Here is a 15546-nt window from a genome sequence, read left to right on the forward strand (position 1 = left end):
TTATCCGTCACCCATGCACTATTTTTATTTATTTATTTTTCACTTCATCCTGTTGACCGTGAAATTATGATAACAAATCGATTCCCGTTGGAATTATTACGCTTAGACAAGTTCATTAATATGAACGACAACTTCCACCACAAAAAAAGGTAATTTACCTCCCTGATGCATTGCAGGCTGCATGAGTTTTACATCCAAAATGTGTCAACAAAACACAAATGAGCGTTCTAGCTCTAAGGTCAAACCATACCCAAGGACTAGTAAAGGTTTACTTTTATGTACCACGTACCCATAGCTAATGGGTCGCCAACCAAAAGTGTGTGTGGTCTGTGAGTGTGTCTTGTTAATGATGCTTGATTGTTTTCTGGGTCAAACGTGTTTCCTTCGCATGGCATGTAACCTCAACCATAGCACTAGCTTCATCGTTAAAATGTCCTTGCATAATGGTTAATGTTTTATGCGATATAGGAGCATACGAGAACTACCCCAACATACGAAAGATGTCGTTAGCGTATAGCTCGGGATGAGAACAAAAAGCTCTACGAACAAAAAGCTCTAGAATGCGCTCATAAAAGCTCGTGTGAATTTTAAATTACCTTTTATTCACGCTAACGACTTTAATTTGAATTCTTTTTTTTTTGCTTAAGATAAAAATAGAAAAGATGAAAATTAATTGCTTTTATTTTTTTTTAATATAAACTTAATTTTAGTAAAAACTCATTTATCTCCGGCAAAAAACCGGGTTCGGCAAAATGCAAAAAAAAACTGTTTTTACACATTCGTATCCTTACAAAAAGACTTCTCTCGGTAACCAGATTAGTTGGCCCGGAATCCTGTTACATAACCCAACTCATCTCGTGCGCTAATAATTCTTCCTGGACTCTGCCACAATTCCTGTACGGTTCCATTGACCTACAAAACTGGCTGCCATTGCGCGTTTGCAAACGGGCAAATGACCTCGTTTTCATTGATAAAAATCCACCTCCGAGCTCGGGGAACATCCGAAGCGCACGAACGGTTCTCCGAGTACCGATATAGGGACAGCTTTGGGCGGCAGCAACAGCAGCAGCCGCACACAAGATGAAGGGTTAGACGTATGTATGCAGTTCTCCGGTGCCTCTTCGGTCACTGATGCACGCCCTGCATTAAGCATTCCGATGTCGTCGGCACGATGAAATGGCGATGAACAAGGTGGAGCCGTTTCGCAAAATGAACAAACTTCTGAAATATTCATTCTTCAATGGAGGCGCACGCGTGTTTCGTACTCGAACGAAGAACACTCTCCATGCACGTTAGGTGGCAGTGTTGCCAAATCAAATGAAATCGGATAAAATCAATCTGTTTAAAACATAAATTAAAATAAGTTTCATTATTTTTCTTCCATAATATTTAACATAAAAATCGAATTCTTCCTAAACAAAACCAAAATTTTATATCTAACTGTTCAATACCTTAAAGTTACGAGATCACGATTAAGCTCGGTATGAATCAAGTGTCCCTTTTTGAAAACTTTTACTTCTACAAAAAAGTTTTGTGATCGACAAGATTCTTCACCTACCCCACCATCATGGCAAATCTTCACAAGCAAATACCTTCATTCATAAGAATTGCCGGACACTCCCTAAACATTCTTTTTTTCTTTCTCTCTTTTCCTTCATTTGCCTCGAGAGCATCTCGCAGCGTCTGCTCTCGGCAGACTCCGCTCCCGCGGATGTTTGGCATTCATTCGTACCACGGTATGGTATTCGTACACACCTTCCCATCGAACTACAACCGACTGATGGTTTGTCCATTCATCGGCAGTCTAGTTTCGGCCGGCAGCAACGAAACAGCGAATGGTGCACGGAACCGACAGACTGACCGTAACCTGCAAAGTAACGCTATCACGCAGTAACGCTTGTCTGTGTATCGAACAGTGTGTGCTAAAGCGTGTAAAGTGAAAGAAAAGCACAATAATTTACTAATCGGGTTTGTTTCTTTAGTATCATAACAATAAAATTAAAACCCAAATCACTTCACTTGTGGTGGATTGTCTTGTCCTAGTTTTTGTGTGATGCTGCCAGACAGACGACTGTTTGTGATTAGTTAACATGTTGTGTTAATCTTCTTCCAGTCCCTCAGTGTGTTCAGGTCCTTCTGTCTCCAAACAAGCATCGTTGACAATTTGTTGCGCTTCAGCCAAACAAGTAGTGTTAACTAGCGTTTAGCTCGATCGATCGAAAGCAAGTGTTCATCTACGGTGAAAGTCGATACTCAATGGCAGAGAAAATGGTTTGAAATGGTTGCTGGTTAAAAATACCCTTCAGCGTCATACTGCTCTTCTTACTACCAGTGTATTCCACTAACTTGACTGTGAACGATCCAATATTGGTAAAGTCAAATGCCAAACATAACCACCTAAGTGATCGTGCAAGATCGCTAACGCATTAGTTGCAAAAACAAATAAACATTTTATTTTCTGTTCTTCAACAACAAGAAAAAACAAACCTCACCAAAACAGGTGTGAAAACAAACACAGCCAAACCATCATGTTTTCCTTATGCGCAAAACCTGCCAACGAGTCCGCCAGGACGTCACAGCATCTGCAGAACGGTAAGACACCCCTAAACGTGTTACGCTGATAAACGATCTTGCGATTTAAATTAAACATCCCTTTTTTCCTACCCCTCTCCCTCTTTCATTTCCTTCCCTTCCTGTGTTCCACGATTTCCACCTGGTTCAATTTCATGGCACAAAATAAAGAGAGCACTTCAATCACACTTCCTCCCCCCCCCCCCCCCCCCCCCGCACACCAAAAAGTACAATTAATCCCATCCCTCTGTCGGTCTATCTGCCTGTCATTCCGGCTGGCTCATCCATCACCGGTTCTATGGCCGTGGCACAAATTGAGTGTTTCCGCGGTGCGTCAGGAAATGGTGGAAGAAAACAAAAGCAAAGGCCGCGGGAGGTAGGAACAAAACCACCTTCATGAGTCCCCCAACAAGGGTCTAGAAAATCTGCATACCGCTCCATCTAACCTATAAACCTTTCTCTCTATTTCACCTTTTACCATGGAAGGGGAAGGAGGAGTGTTTTTTTATGATGCTGTGATTTATAGATGTGATTATGAGTTCATTACGCTCGCGAATTGCCTTTTCGAAAGACACGCTCACCGGTGCTTCACCGAATGACGCGAATGGATCAGTTTTTAAACGCACACCATCCACACCGTAGATCAACGAAGAAATGATGCAAATAATGATGATTATTACCGTGCTGCTTTTCTTAGTGTTCGGCCGCTGTACACAGTACCACCGATTATCGGTTCAAATTTGATGTTTTGCTTCGCTGCTTCGTTTGCAGCGAAACAGCTAAAACCAACCTGAAATCAACCGGCAACGACGTGGCAAATTATGCGTGTGATCAATGGTTTGGCGCTTAAAGTTAATGGCATTTAATCGAAGTAAAGCGGGACACTTCTTTACACTGAACGGGAGAAAATTAACCACGAACGTGGTTCAATGGGAAGATTACACGAGAACAAAAAAAACATCTAATACAGTACATATATAATAAAACGCCTTCACGGCCTTTGTCTAACCGCCCGTAACGGCCCGGTAATGAGCATAAATCCTTCACCGTTCGAAAACCACTCTTTTCCCAAGTATTTCGACCGTTCCGGATCGACGATATACCGCTCCGAAATCGACACGGACCAAGCGTACCGTGATTTCGAATTCGGTTTTAATCCTTGCCACCGTGTATCGTGTTCGGGAAGCACACGCCAACGCCTACAACACCACCGCCACAATCCATCCGTTGTTCCGTGCTTCGAGTTTTGAGCGTTCATTAAAATTCATTTTAACGATCAAACGTTACCATAACTTAACCGTTTCGTACCGGTTCGTGTGACCGTACACTTGCCTTTCTTGTTAGCGGATCGTTACGATCGCTTCGTTTCTTTCCACGTGAACGTAATCGTTCGTTCACATGCGCACGATTCCCTAATCGTTTCCCCTCCGTGCCATCGAGCAGGGGCCATCGCATCTTCGAAGGATGCGCGTGCTAAAAAAGGGAAGCGTGTTCGGTTATAAAACACACGGTGGGTACGGTGGCAAACGAATACTGTACTGATATTCCGTTTCGCATTTGTGATTTCATCCATTATCGCTGTCGTTTATGGTGGAAAGAAAGATACAGTTTTCACAACTGTGAAACTGGCCTGAAAAAAAATCATCCCAACGATATGTTACCTAAAGCACCAAATAATTGTACTATAAAAGTTTAAAACAAGGTTTTTTTCTAAACCTAAGTCTAAAGAAGAAAAAAAAGCTTTCCGTTACCAAAACTTGTTGCACTTGTGTCACTCCATGGTTCCACTCCAATTCGCACACCATTGTGCGTTGTGCTTTTTCATTTCCGCATAGAGAAAAAAACATGGAAAGAAAGCGTTATTATTTTGTCATCCATTTTGCAAATGTTTTGCGTCCATTGCTTGTGCAACAAAAGCACAAACACACACACACGAGTTTCCGTTCGTCTTTCTACACATTTCACCCCCCCCCCCTCGATTGAATGGAAAACACCTGTTTTTTTTCGTTGAGCTTTTGAAAAAAAACAACAAAACAAAACGAAACAAAGTATTTGTGTAGAAATGGCAAAGCTGTCGCCTGAAACCGTTAATAGAAAGAAGCGTCAATGCTCAGTGCTTGTGCCAACTTTTCAATAAGTACCAGTTGTTGTTGTTTTTTTTTGTTTTCGCTGTTCCTTTTTTCTATTTTCTTCCAACGAAAGAACAAATCATAGACGAATGTTTTTTTTTCCTCTCGCCATCCCGAATACGCCAAAGCTTTTACCACTACCGCATCCACTTCCTTCAGATGCGCATTGAATTAAAAAGTTCATTTTCCAATAACTTCCACCTTGGCGGGAATGGGAAAACGAAAAAAAATACCAAAACACTTCCTCCCCGTCTTTGGGGAGATGTATTTTGAAGAAAGTAGCGGCAAAGTATTTTCGTATTTACCACCAAACTCACGGGGGACCAATGAAGGGCCCACCGAAAAAGTTTTGCCCACTTGTGCCCACGAGTGCCAAACACAGTTGTGGCGCAAACTATTTGGCGCTTTTCCTTTTATTTATTTTACACTTCTTGGTGCCGATGCCGCGAGTTTCGCTTCTTTTTTTTTTGTTGCGTATTTACTTATTTAACCGTTTGCCGCACTTTAAATAGCAACGACCGGAATTGGTTTGCTGTTTATTGCTTTGCTCATTAATTTTTCTACCGATTTTTGTACCATTTTCCGGTCGATGTCGAGCCTTCTGGGCCGGAAAGGGAGCAGGAGAGAACCTTTTTTATATCTTCCTCATCAAAGCTTCCTCCGCTGGTTGGCAAATATGAACTTCAAATGTGAGCAAAACGATCTTAAAAAAAGCACAATAAAGATGGTTTCCAAACTAAACCAAGCTTTGTGTGGTGCAAAAAAGGTGCAAAAATTACACTTTTATCTGTAGATAACATCAACACACCGGAGGTGGCTCGTGGACCATAAATGATGGTGCCTTGTTTTTATACGTCATCTCGTCCTTTCCTGTCCCAAAAAGGTGTGTCGCTACTACCTCATCAGCTTATTGTACAGATAACCAAAACTTTCATCTTTACGATGGTGTCGATTTTTACAACGGTATGCCTCCGATGAGCAAGATAATGAAAACAAAAAAAAATCCGCCAGTTTTCTTTCTCTTTTACTGCACCTTCATTCTAATACGCTCTGGTTCCAAGGCGCACATCAAGCGTTTTTGACCGCAACGGCAACAGTGCACAATGGTTATTGAGTTTTCCACGAGACCATTTGTTACCTTCCTCGGGGAAAGAGGAATTCCACGACCACGACGAACAAGCGGTAGAAGCGAAATCGTGTTTTAAAATGTCCGTACGTCCGGCGACAGTACCTTTTGTGCTGCTGTATGGGAAAAATAATTGTTATGAATCAGCCCAAGTCCTTCCACTTCCCCCCGGTCGGTTCTTGGGAGGTTATTAGCTTTTCGCCGAAAACCAAAATGGACAGCACTTTTGGAATACTTTTTTTTCGTTTTTTGCTACTTACTATTGTCATCAGACTTCGCGAAGGAAAAAACATTCCGCCCGCTTTTGCACTCATGCTGTGACTTTTCAATACGGGCTCAGATGGCCATAACAGGCCATGAATGCGAAACAAAAAAAACAACACGCATCGTTTCAACCGATAATGGAACTGGTCACATCCTATACTGTCAAAAACTAAACAAAAAAACACTTTTGCCATTTTAAACGGATCATTCATGGTCCTCGTCCGTTGCCTGTCTTGACAATTATTACAAGCAGCGTTTCCATAGCTTTTGGTCCTCACAATCATTTATCAGAAAACTTCTTTTTTTGTCCAACTTGCGCTCAATCATTAACGATTCTTGAGGAACAGACAAACAAAAGGCGACCACAATATATGATGCATGAGCTGCTCTTGAGTCACAAGAAAGCTTAATTTTCAATTCAACTTTAGCCTCTTGTCTTCGACACACCGTTATCGGCAGACACACACATTTATCAAAGTCGCCATTTTGTCTGACTTTATATCTCCCCCGCCTAGTTGGAAACTTAATTCATTCCCACAGTTCATTATAGGAGCAATTGTTTCAACTCAACCCTCATTGCCATCTGATCAGCTATCCGCCAAACCGATTCGGACGGATTGATTTCCAAGAATTGCGCCGTTCATTGCTGCTACCACCAACAAGCGCGACATCAAAACCCTTTTTGGGGCCGGTGTGTAGCACCGGTGGGTCGTGATGTTTCTGCTTCCCGTAGGCCCTATTCAACCGAAAACGATCTCCCATGGCCTGTGGCATACAAGCTGTTAGGGGGGAGAGCAAAACTTTATCCGGTGAAACGGCTAACGGAATAAGGCCGAATGCCTTCCCTACCTTTTGCAGTACACTGCTACGGATGGGTTTTCCACCCTGACCTACTTCCAGCTCGGTTAGCAGCCTGAATGGCGCTCCCATTTGTGAGCTTCATCCAAGGATTCTCTAATGCAGAAAGCGGCAAGCAGCAACCATTCCAAATGATGGTGGAACTGGTGGAACGAGGAGGAGGTAAACTTTCAGAATCGGAATGGCAACCAGGCAGTGCAGTTCGAATTGCGTTCAGTTTTGTGCGCCAAGAACGGAAGCGAAAGCAGTGCTAGACACAACGTACACTTCCGTCCGGGAATCATCCATGCGGGGGGTCATTTTATGGTTGGGTGGTTTGAAGTGTAGTAAAAATTGCATCCTTTCTGTGCTGCCATCGCTTTTTTTTGTCCACCGTCGATGCATTCGTCGTGCAGAAGGAAGCTCTACAAAAAAAGCACAGCAAAACACTCGTGACCGCAAGTTGCAAATCTAAATATTTTCTTCCTTTTTTCGTATTCTACTACATTTGCTAGCAACAAAAGCTTAATACTGCTCCCGGTCTGTTGTCTGTGGTCAATAGACATTGGTGCTGTGCAGGGTTTTTCAATTCCTTGATGCTTTTCAAGTTGAACTGGAATATATTGAAGTAGAACTCATAATTTACAAAGTATTTGGAACAGTTCTCTCTCTCTCTCTCTCTCTCTTTATCTCTCTCTCTTTCTGTCTCTCGTTTACTTTAACGACCTCTAAGGTTACGCCGGCCATTTCTGGCTTACTAGACTTATTTTTACCGCGGAGCCGGATACTCAGTTATTGCTAGGGGAACGGCCCGGATGGGATTTCATCCCCGGTCCTGCCGTGTGGACTGGCGCCGTTTATCACATACACCACCGGGCCGCCGTGGAACTGTTGGAACTGTTCACAGTTATTATAAAAGCTTTATTCACGCATAATTCATACATTTTCAAAGCTCTCAGTCGACTGTCAGTCGAGAAAGCTTCGTACAGAATCGACTTCAATTTACATAAGCTTCAGACAGTAGGAATTAATCCAGATCTACTTCAACATATTCCAGTTTAACTTGCAAAGCGTCCAAAAATCGATCCAATTAAACGATTTCATTAGCAAAAACTCGACATGTCTGCGCCCCTTACCCTGAAGCATTTTTTCACACATCCCTTGTGGGGAGAAAAGGTCAATTACAGCACGCGCGACTATACACAAACATGCGTCGACATTGATTATGCTATCGATAACCTGCCACGAGCATCCCTATCCTGGTAGAGATAATACGTTTTTGCCGGGAGTTGGACAAACGTTTTGCGCCCTCCACATCAACCCTCAATGAGGTGGTTAACCGCGCGATATGCTTTCAAATGAAATCGATCCTTTAATCGAACTCCGCTCCGGTTTCATCTTCTCCATTGCGTGTAGCTTTCCCAAGTATTGCATATGAACTATTAGCTAATTTTCTTCCCAAAAAGTCGCATCAACTTGTGCCTGTTTGTACGTAACAGCGTTCACATTTACTCCCCCCCAAAAAAAGGCTCATAACCTTTTCCGGAATTGTTACCCGTCTTGGCTCACCCATCCATGCCTATACCAGACTATCGGCTCGTTAGCTAAGCCGCGAAAAGCTTCCACCGTGATTGACTTCCCACGAAACGGATGCTCGGCCCGGTGGATGATATAATGGTGTGGAAATGATCGACATAAGCATGTTGGGGCATGATATCTTACCTTGGTCTTGGGGGCTAGAGGGAAGCATTTCCTAGGAAGCAAATACCTGACAGGTGTGTCGATTCGTAAGACAAATCCGTTTCCGTTACTGAACCATATCACAGGTTGAACGCTTCAATCGGTGGCCGCTGGCAAGATGGATGCTGTGATCCAATTCGAATCGACCACTTTTCGGATGAGCGAACACGAATGAAGTAATTACAGCCCACAGTCCCGTCAACCCGCTTGCCGGCACGGTCACGGCTGTGGAAGCGTTTATCCTTATCCGGTCGGTCGTGAAATCTGGTTCACCAGAGAAAGGTTGTGTGTGGCATACGATGCGATGCTGGCTCATGTTGCCAGCTTGGGGGCGATCGGGTGAAAAACTCCACTTCGGCGTGATTGGCTGCAACGGGAGATGCAGAAGATTGTTGTAGATGGTTGGTTGATTGGTTTTGCATAATCAAAACCAGCGCAAGAAAACCGAAGGCAGGTTTTCAAAAGGATCTCCGCCTCAAGCCGTGAGTAGATTGCCGGTGTGCCGGCGATTGATGTACTCAACCTATGAGAATAATAATGAACTGGTATTGGAAACCAACATTGGGGAAACATCTTTAAACAGTATGGCACCGGTGAACGGAGATCCCTAAAGTACAGTGAATTTTTGGGGGCAGCTAAAGAAGCGAATGAAGAATGTATCGGGCGTCCTTGAAGCGTTCCTTCTCTTTTCCGGAAAAAAACCCGCCCACCGGTGACTTGATTACGATCTGTCGATTGTTTTTCGAGTAGCTTCTTGAACAAACCACTCCACTCGATTTCGGTCCCGTACCCTGTACTTTTGGCACGGGATGGTTCCCCCAATAGTAGTTCGTCGTTGGAAAATGCGTTAAACTACACAATCACTTACAAAGCAATTTTTCCGAACAAAGTACCACTCGTGATGGGAAACCATCCCATCAAACCGATGTCGATGGCTTGCAATATGCTAATGAACGGACCACTTGCAAACAGGGCACTTGGTGCCTTGTGCTTTCACCATCCACCACGGAGCGATAGAGCACGTTTGTGGTCGGAAAAGTACATGAAGATATTATCCCGTGCTTGATCTTGCCTTGATCTTGTAGAAATGGAAAATGTTTGGCTAAGCGGTTCGGTAAGCTTCGGTAACGAATATCTGGGAGAAGTTCGAACAAACACTTGCATAAGTGTTACACTCACAAGTTTAGATCAGTTTGAAGATAAATTAAACGTAATAGGGTAAAGCTTTTTCTGACCATACGTTAAGCTCGTGTAGAAGAAATGATTAAAGATGCTTGACCAAGAAGATGCACTACATAGAGTTGATGATGTATTGTTTATCTGTATAACAGTTTGATGTCAGAATAGATTTTAGAAGACAAAAATAGCCATCAGCAGAGTCTAGTTTAATTACTTAAAGAAGCTTCTTCATTAAAAGATCTAAGAAGTGTTTAATAATAGAAACATCCTACAAACAACGTTTAATATCATTCCAGAAAAATTCTGGAATGGAATTACGACCAGGGGCGGCCCGGTGGTGCATGTGAAAAACGGCGCCCGTCCACACGGCAGGGACCGGGTTCAAATCCCATCCGGACCGTCTCCCCGTAGCATGGACTGACTATCCTGCTACGTGGTAAAATAAGTCTTGATACGGCCAGGCCGTTCTAACCGAGCAAAAAAAAAAAAAGAATTACGACCATTTTGAAACTAATACCGAATTGTAGGAAGACTAGCTGACGAAAAGGAATTTGTTAAATGTACTGTAATTCAATACTTTATCAAAAAATAGTCCCATATTTAGTAAAATAAATTATTCCTCCACTGGGCAGAAAATATTTATTTGAATTATGTGATGTGAATTTGAACAAAAGGGCATTTTTGGAAATTAAATCTAGACTTACAGTTTAGTTATACTTGAAATCAAAGTTAACATAAAATAATATTGAGTTTACCTAAATGACTTGACATCTGTCCCCTCAAACAATTGATAAAATTCGTTCAAAATGTACCAAAAATCTAGACAACGAAGTTGAAATTGTTGTCCATTATTACCTACAGTGATTCAGAACAGATAATGTCAACATACATGTTGGTCACTCTAAGAACATGGACACCTTTTTCTTGTTAAACGATTTATGACAACTTCAACAGGATGTTGTAATAATAAAATAATTTTAAAAAAAAATCTTTTAATTAGTACATAAAAAGGGTTAGTGATGATTGCTATCTCGTGGACGACAGGTTTATTCAACAGCCTTCGTCATTTTTATTAAAATAACCGCCTCCTAAAACAACCCATGACCATAACACATTGTACACAAGGGGCTTAACGTCTTTTTCCTTTTTTTTCTTTAGTTAACATGATACTTTTCCAACCACGGTCTCGGTGTGCTAAAGTAAGCAAAAACCTTTCCCTCCCAATTAATGAATTTGCAATAACGTAAAGCGCTTAACATGGCCATGCATTGCCAGAACACAATTCTTATCGATGAAACTTCAACCAGTTGGACGGGGTAATGCTTATTTTACTGTAAAATAAAGATTTCAATTTCTCGCTTGTTTGCTAACGTGTCGGTTCACAGCTGTACCGCTTTGACCTTGGTAAAATTTTCAAAAACGGAACGGTTTTCTTTTTCTCCGTTTGAACACATTTTCCCGTCCCTTTTCCGACACTCGTTCACAGCAGATCAAGCCGTTTTTTTGTTGCATTTTTTACAATTCGCCTTTATAACACCAGCTACAAGAGAGAGAGAGAGGGAGAGAGAGAAACAATGTACGTGAAGCATCAGAAAAAATATTTGCAAAGAACTAAACGAAAGCACCACCTAAAAGTGGGTACCTTTTCACAGGTACAGGCATTCTTCAACGTTCAGGGTTGAACCCCTGAAACCGAAAGTGGTGTCGAGATGGGAAAGTAACAAACAAAAAAGTAACATCAACATGGGACGGGTTTTCCAGCGACAGCCGAAAAACAAAAGCAAAAAAAAAGAAACCTCCCGAACGTTAGGAAAATTTCAAAATGATACCCATTTCCCAGCCTGCATACTAAAACAGTGCCAAATGTTTACCGAGTGTTTTGCCACTTCTAGCAACGGGTATCGTCAATGAACGTTGAATAACTTTACCGGCCAGTGTCAGAGCCTCTGGTCTGGCATGCCTGAGGTTAGGCACATTTTCGCTTCGTATTTCGTGTTGCCGGCTGGCTGGCTGGCTGGATTGAAAGAATGCGCGAACGCTTGAGGACCACTCAACCAACCCCATCTCGACCGCACACGACACCCACTCGATATACGCGCACGGTTCGAGTGTTTTTGGCAAGATGGAGCAACTTCCGGAGACAGTTTTGCTACACACGCACGCACGCACGCCTTTTGCCTGATTGGCTACACATGATATTCGCGATTTGTTTTTCGAGGCGTTTTTCCGTTTTTTCCGTAGAGTTTTGAGGAACGATTCGATTGCAAATATTTCACATTCCAAGCGCGCCTTATACTATATACATATTTATAGTATAACGCATACATTCCGTGGACGTTACGCGCACCAAACCAAGCATCAAATCGGCTATAATGTGTAATGGGTCTTTGCGTCAGAATAACATCCAGCGAATTTGGCTCCTACTTCTTCCAAACACCCTCAAAAAAAAACGAAAAGAAAGCGACACACAAACGTTTACAGCAAATGATGACACTTTCGCCCACTAGCGGCAATGGGCTTTTTTTGGTTCGGGCAAAAATGGTTGCCCGATTGCTCATTTGCATTTGGTTTGTTCCGTTTATGTTACGGACATTCCGGTGACACTGGACTGATACTGGAGTCGGCTTTTGCGAACCAGACCAGACATCATGTCGCCCCGCAGTCATGTTTTACTGTGCTGCAAAACTATTAAAAACCCCAAAACACAAGCGTACCAATGTGGAGTAAATAGTTGAGGCAAAAGTTTTCGTTCCACGATTTAATTACAGTCGTACAACATTCGGCAAACATAGTTTTAAAGCTTTTTTTTAGGGTAAATTAGCCACATTTATAGTTACCATAGATGGGAATTTATTTGCTTTCTGTTTTTCTCCCCTCGAGGTCCTAGACTTAATAGATTTGGTTTGCAAAACTTTTATCGACCAATGTAATCAATCTTCTGTGTAACCGATGCTAATGTCCATTTTTTTGCTTTTCTACCATTTCATTTCAGTCACCTGTAAAAGCTGCAACTGTAAGTATGGAAAACAATTTTTAAGCACGTTTATTCTTTGTCCTATGATACGGTCTCTGTTACATTTCATTCTGAAAAACAACGATTTTCAGATGATATTGAAGTGTCATTCATATTTTTTGATAAACGCTTCACATGAAAAGATAAACATAGCTCTAAAGATGGCAATCGTAAAGCTTTGTACATTATAGTAAAGTTCAAATAAAGTTCACAGGGTAATGACTCATTGACAGAGTATGAACGTACTTGATGAGGTTTGAACCCACGACCGTTTTTCCACACGGCTATCGGGCCACTGGAAACCAGCGACTATTATTGTGCTAAATAAATAACTAGGACTTAGACACATATGACCCATATGACCTAATCTCTATTTAAATAAATTCTAAATAAACTGAGAAGGTTTTTCACCACAAAACCAGTTAGATTTATGGTAGGAAAATTCCTATAAATTTCGTCTAGTTTGTGGCTCGGTAACCTTACAGAACCAGGATTACCTCGACTTTATTTAAACGTGAGCTGGATAATTAGTTCCGCAAACAAGGGAACAGTCCGGATACAGATAGGTGTCGGGTTTTGTATATCAGATCCACCGTGCTACTATCTTGACTTTATTTACTTGCCGTCAGATTACTGAGTTTCTGAGTACAAGGATAGGGAAAATATAAAATTCCCTGAAAATACCGGATATAATCGGGCCAATATAGTTAGTGGATTATTTAAAAGAAACGTTGTGGCACATTTCATACCTGTTCCCATGGAAACATCATCACAATCGAGCTGTTCCGTGAGATTGAAACAATGCAAAGTTGATTTAATGTGAAATGTAGAACTGTTTTAAAATGTTTTCTCAAAAAATTAGACCAAACAACAGTATCTTACAGACATTTACCAGTTTCCCCATGAGCAACGTAACTTGCTAAATTTAACAAACTCACGTTGATGAGTTTCCATTTCACACTGTACACAAATGGCTGATTCAACAGAACTTCCGTGCAAGTAGTTTTTTGCCAACCACTGGAAGGCGTCCACTTCCAACTAGATTACATTTCCATCGTGTTTTTTTTGTTATACTGCATGATCTACTTACAGCATTTTTTTCTGCCGTTTACCCATTACAACCATCATCGTTAGTCAGCGTAATAGATTTTGTGTTTTTCGCTTTTCGCTTTTCCATTCTCATCTCGTCAGACTCTGGTATCGGATTACGATGCATAAGGCTGATGATGATGATGATGATGATGGTTAGAGCCTGACGAGTTGCTCGGGTACGGAAGTGGATTGTAAAGCAGATAAATAGAACATGAAAATTGCATTTTTAACTGCACTTCCACTTCCGTACGTTTCGTCTAAATATTGCACATGTAAAGCATTTTCCAGTTCCAGGCCTAATAGTAAAACAAGATTAAACTATAAAAGGCTAAGGGGGCTTACAGGAGATTTCTTTTTTTTCCTCTGAATATTATCGTAACGTTACAAACGGGATCTGTTCTGCTGGAAACTGTGTCATGTTTAATATTACTCTTATCTGCAATTAAATTTCTAGTTGGGATATAATTCCATTCCATGAATTAACCCTCAATAAATTGGTTGTTGATCGGAAGCCAATCTTGAGTTTGCCAATGTTTAAAATAAAATTACAAACGAGAAAAAACTCATGTTTTTCCTCCTATTCTCAAAACAACCGACTGTAAAGTCTTTGTAGCAAAAAAAAGGCTAAATAGTATCACCAAAATTCAAGCTATACTGGGCATCATAATTCCCTTGCCAATCTTATGTTTTCCAATTAAAACGAACGAAACGATCCAAACAATTATTACTGAACGCCTATTATACTATGTTCATTTTGCTCATTTTTCGAATCATATCGGACTTAAAAATGTTTCTCTAAACAAATGAAACAAACAATACTGATTGCTAACAATTAAACCAATTTGGCTGGTAAACTTTATATGTGGCAACAGAAATTTGCCAAATGAAAAATCCTCCTACGCCATTTTATGGTGAAACTGTGTGCGTTTTTTAGGTTATTTCGTGTTACTTCTAGCTATCGCAACAAACGACCTTTATTCGTGGTTGCCTAGGTAGTTTGATCACGTTCCATATTGGGTTGTCAAACGTGGAAACGTGATTGGTAATGAAAGCCAAAGCAATCAAAGCAACTTGCTAAATCTTAACACATGCTGTGATGTATGATTAATGAAATGTTTTGTGTACTAGGTATGTTTGTTTTCGTTTGTTTTGTTCTATTAAATTTTCATTCTATCAAAAGCTTAATTAACTTTAAACTTTTTTTCAAAGAGTTTTCTGTTTTATTAAACATCACTACCAGTTGCACAATTTAATTAAACGTATTAAAGCGATTGATTGTGCAACAGCCCACAGTGTTGCGTTTGTGGTTTTCATTCAACACTCCAAATCATTTACCAAATATATGTACAACTTTGGTACCGCTGCCGTTGCCAGCCGTTGTTCACACTTTAAAAAATATGTGAAAAGTTCGTATCTAATTAATGTAAATTGAACCACCGCAACACCATTCGTTCAGTCCGTTTCATCAACAACGATGAAGGGCACGAAACACTGTTATGAAAATATTATAAGCGAACGTACATCAACTGGCAAACACGGACAACACAAACCTTCACAATATTGCCGGAATGAGTGAGCACCGACGCCATGGACCA

The 15546-nt window shown here is 41.2% G+C and overlaps 1 protein-coding gene across 2 annotated transcripts in view; it reads left to right on the forward strand.

The window, feature by feature from the left end:
• The first annotated feature begins 1547 nt into the window (after positions 1-1547).
• LOC125765112 (uncharacterized) overlaps positions 1548-15546 on the forward strand; it is a 42522-nt gene continuing 28523 nt past the window's right edge. For both annotated transcript variants that reach the window (XM_049429992.1, XM_049429993.1), the window contains exons 1-2: positions 1548-2592; positions 12839-12859. In XM_049429992.1, the coding sequence (XP_049285949.1) occupies positions 2529-2592; positions 12839-12859 (85 nt within the window). In that variant the 5' untranslated portion in view covers positions 1548-2528. The remainder of the gene's footprint in view (positions 2593-12838; positions 12860-15546) is intronic.

Source organism: Anopheles funestus, chromosome 2RL (genome assembly GCF_943734845.2).
Source record: "Anopheles funestus chromosome 2RL, idAnoFuneDA-416_04, whole genome shotgun sequence".
In the NCBI taxonomy this organism is placed as follows: Eukaryota; Metazoa; Arthropoda; class Insecta; order Diptera; family Culicidae; genus Anopheles; species Anopheles funestus.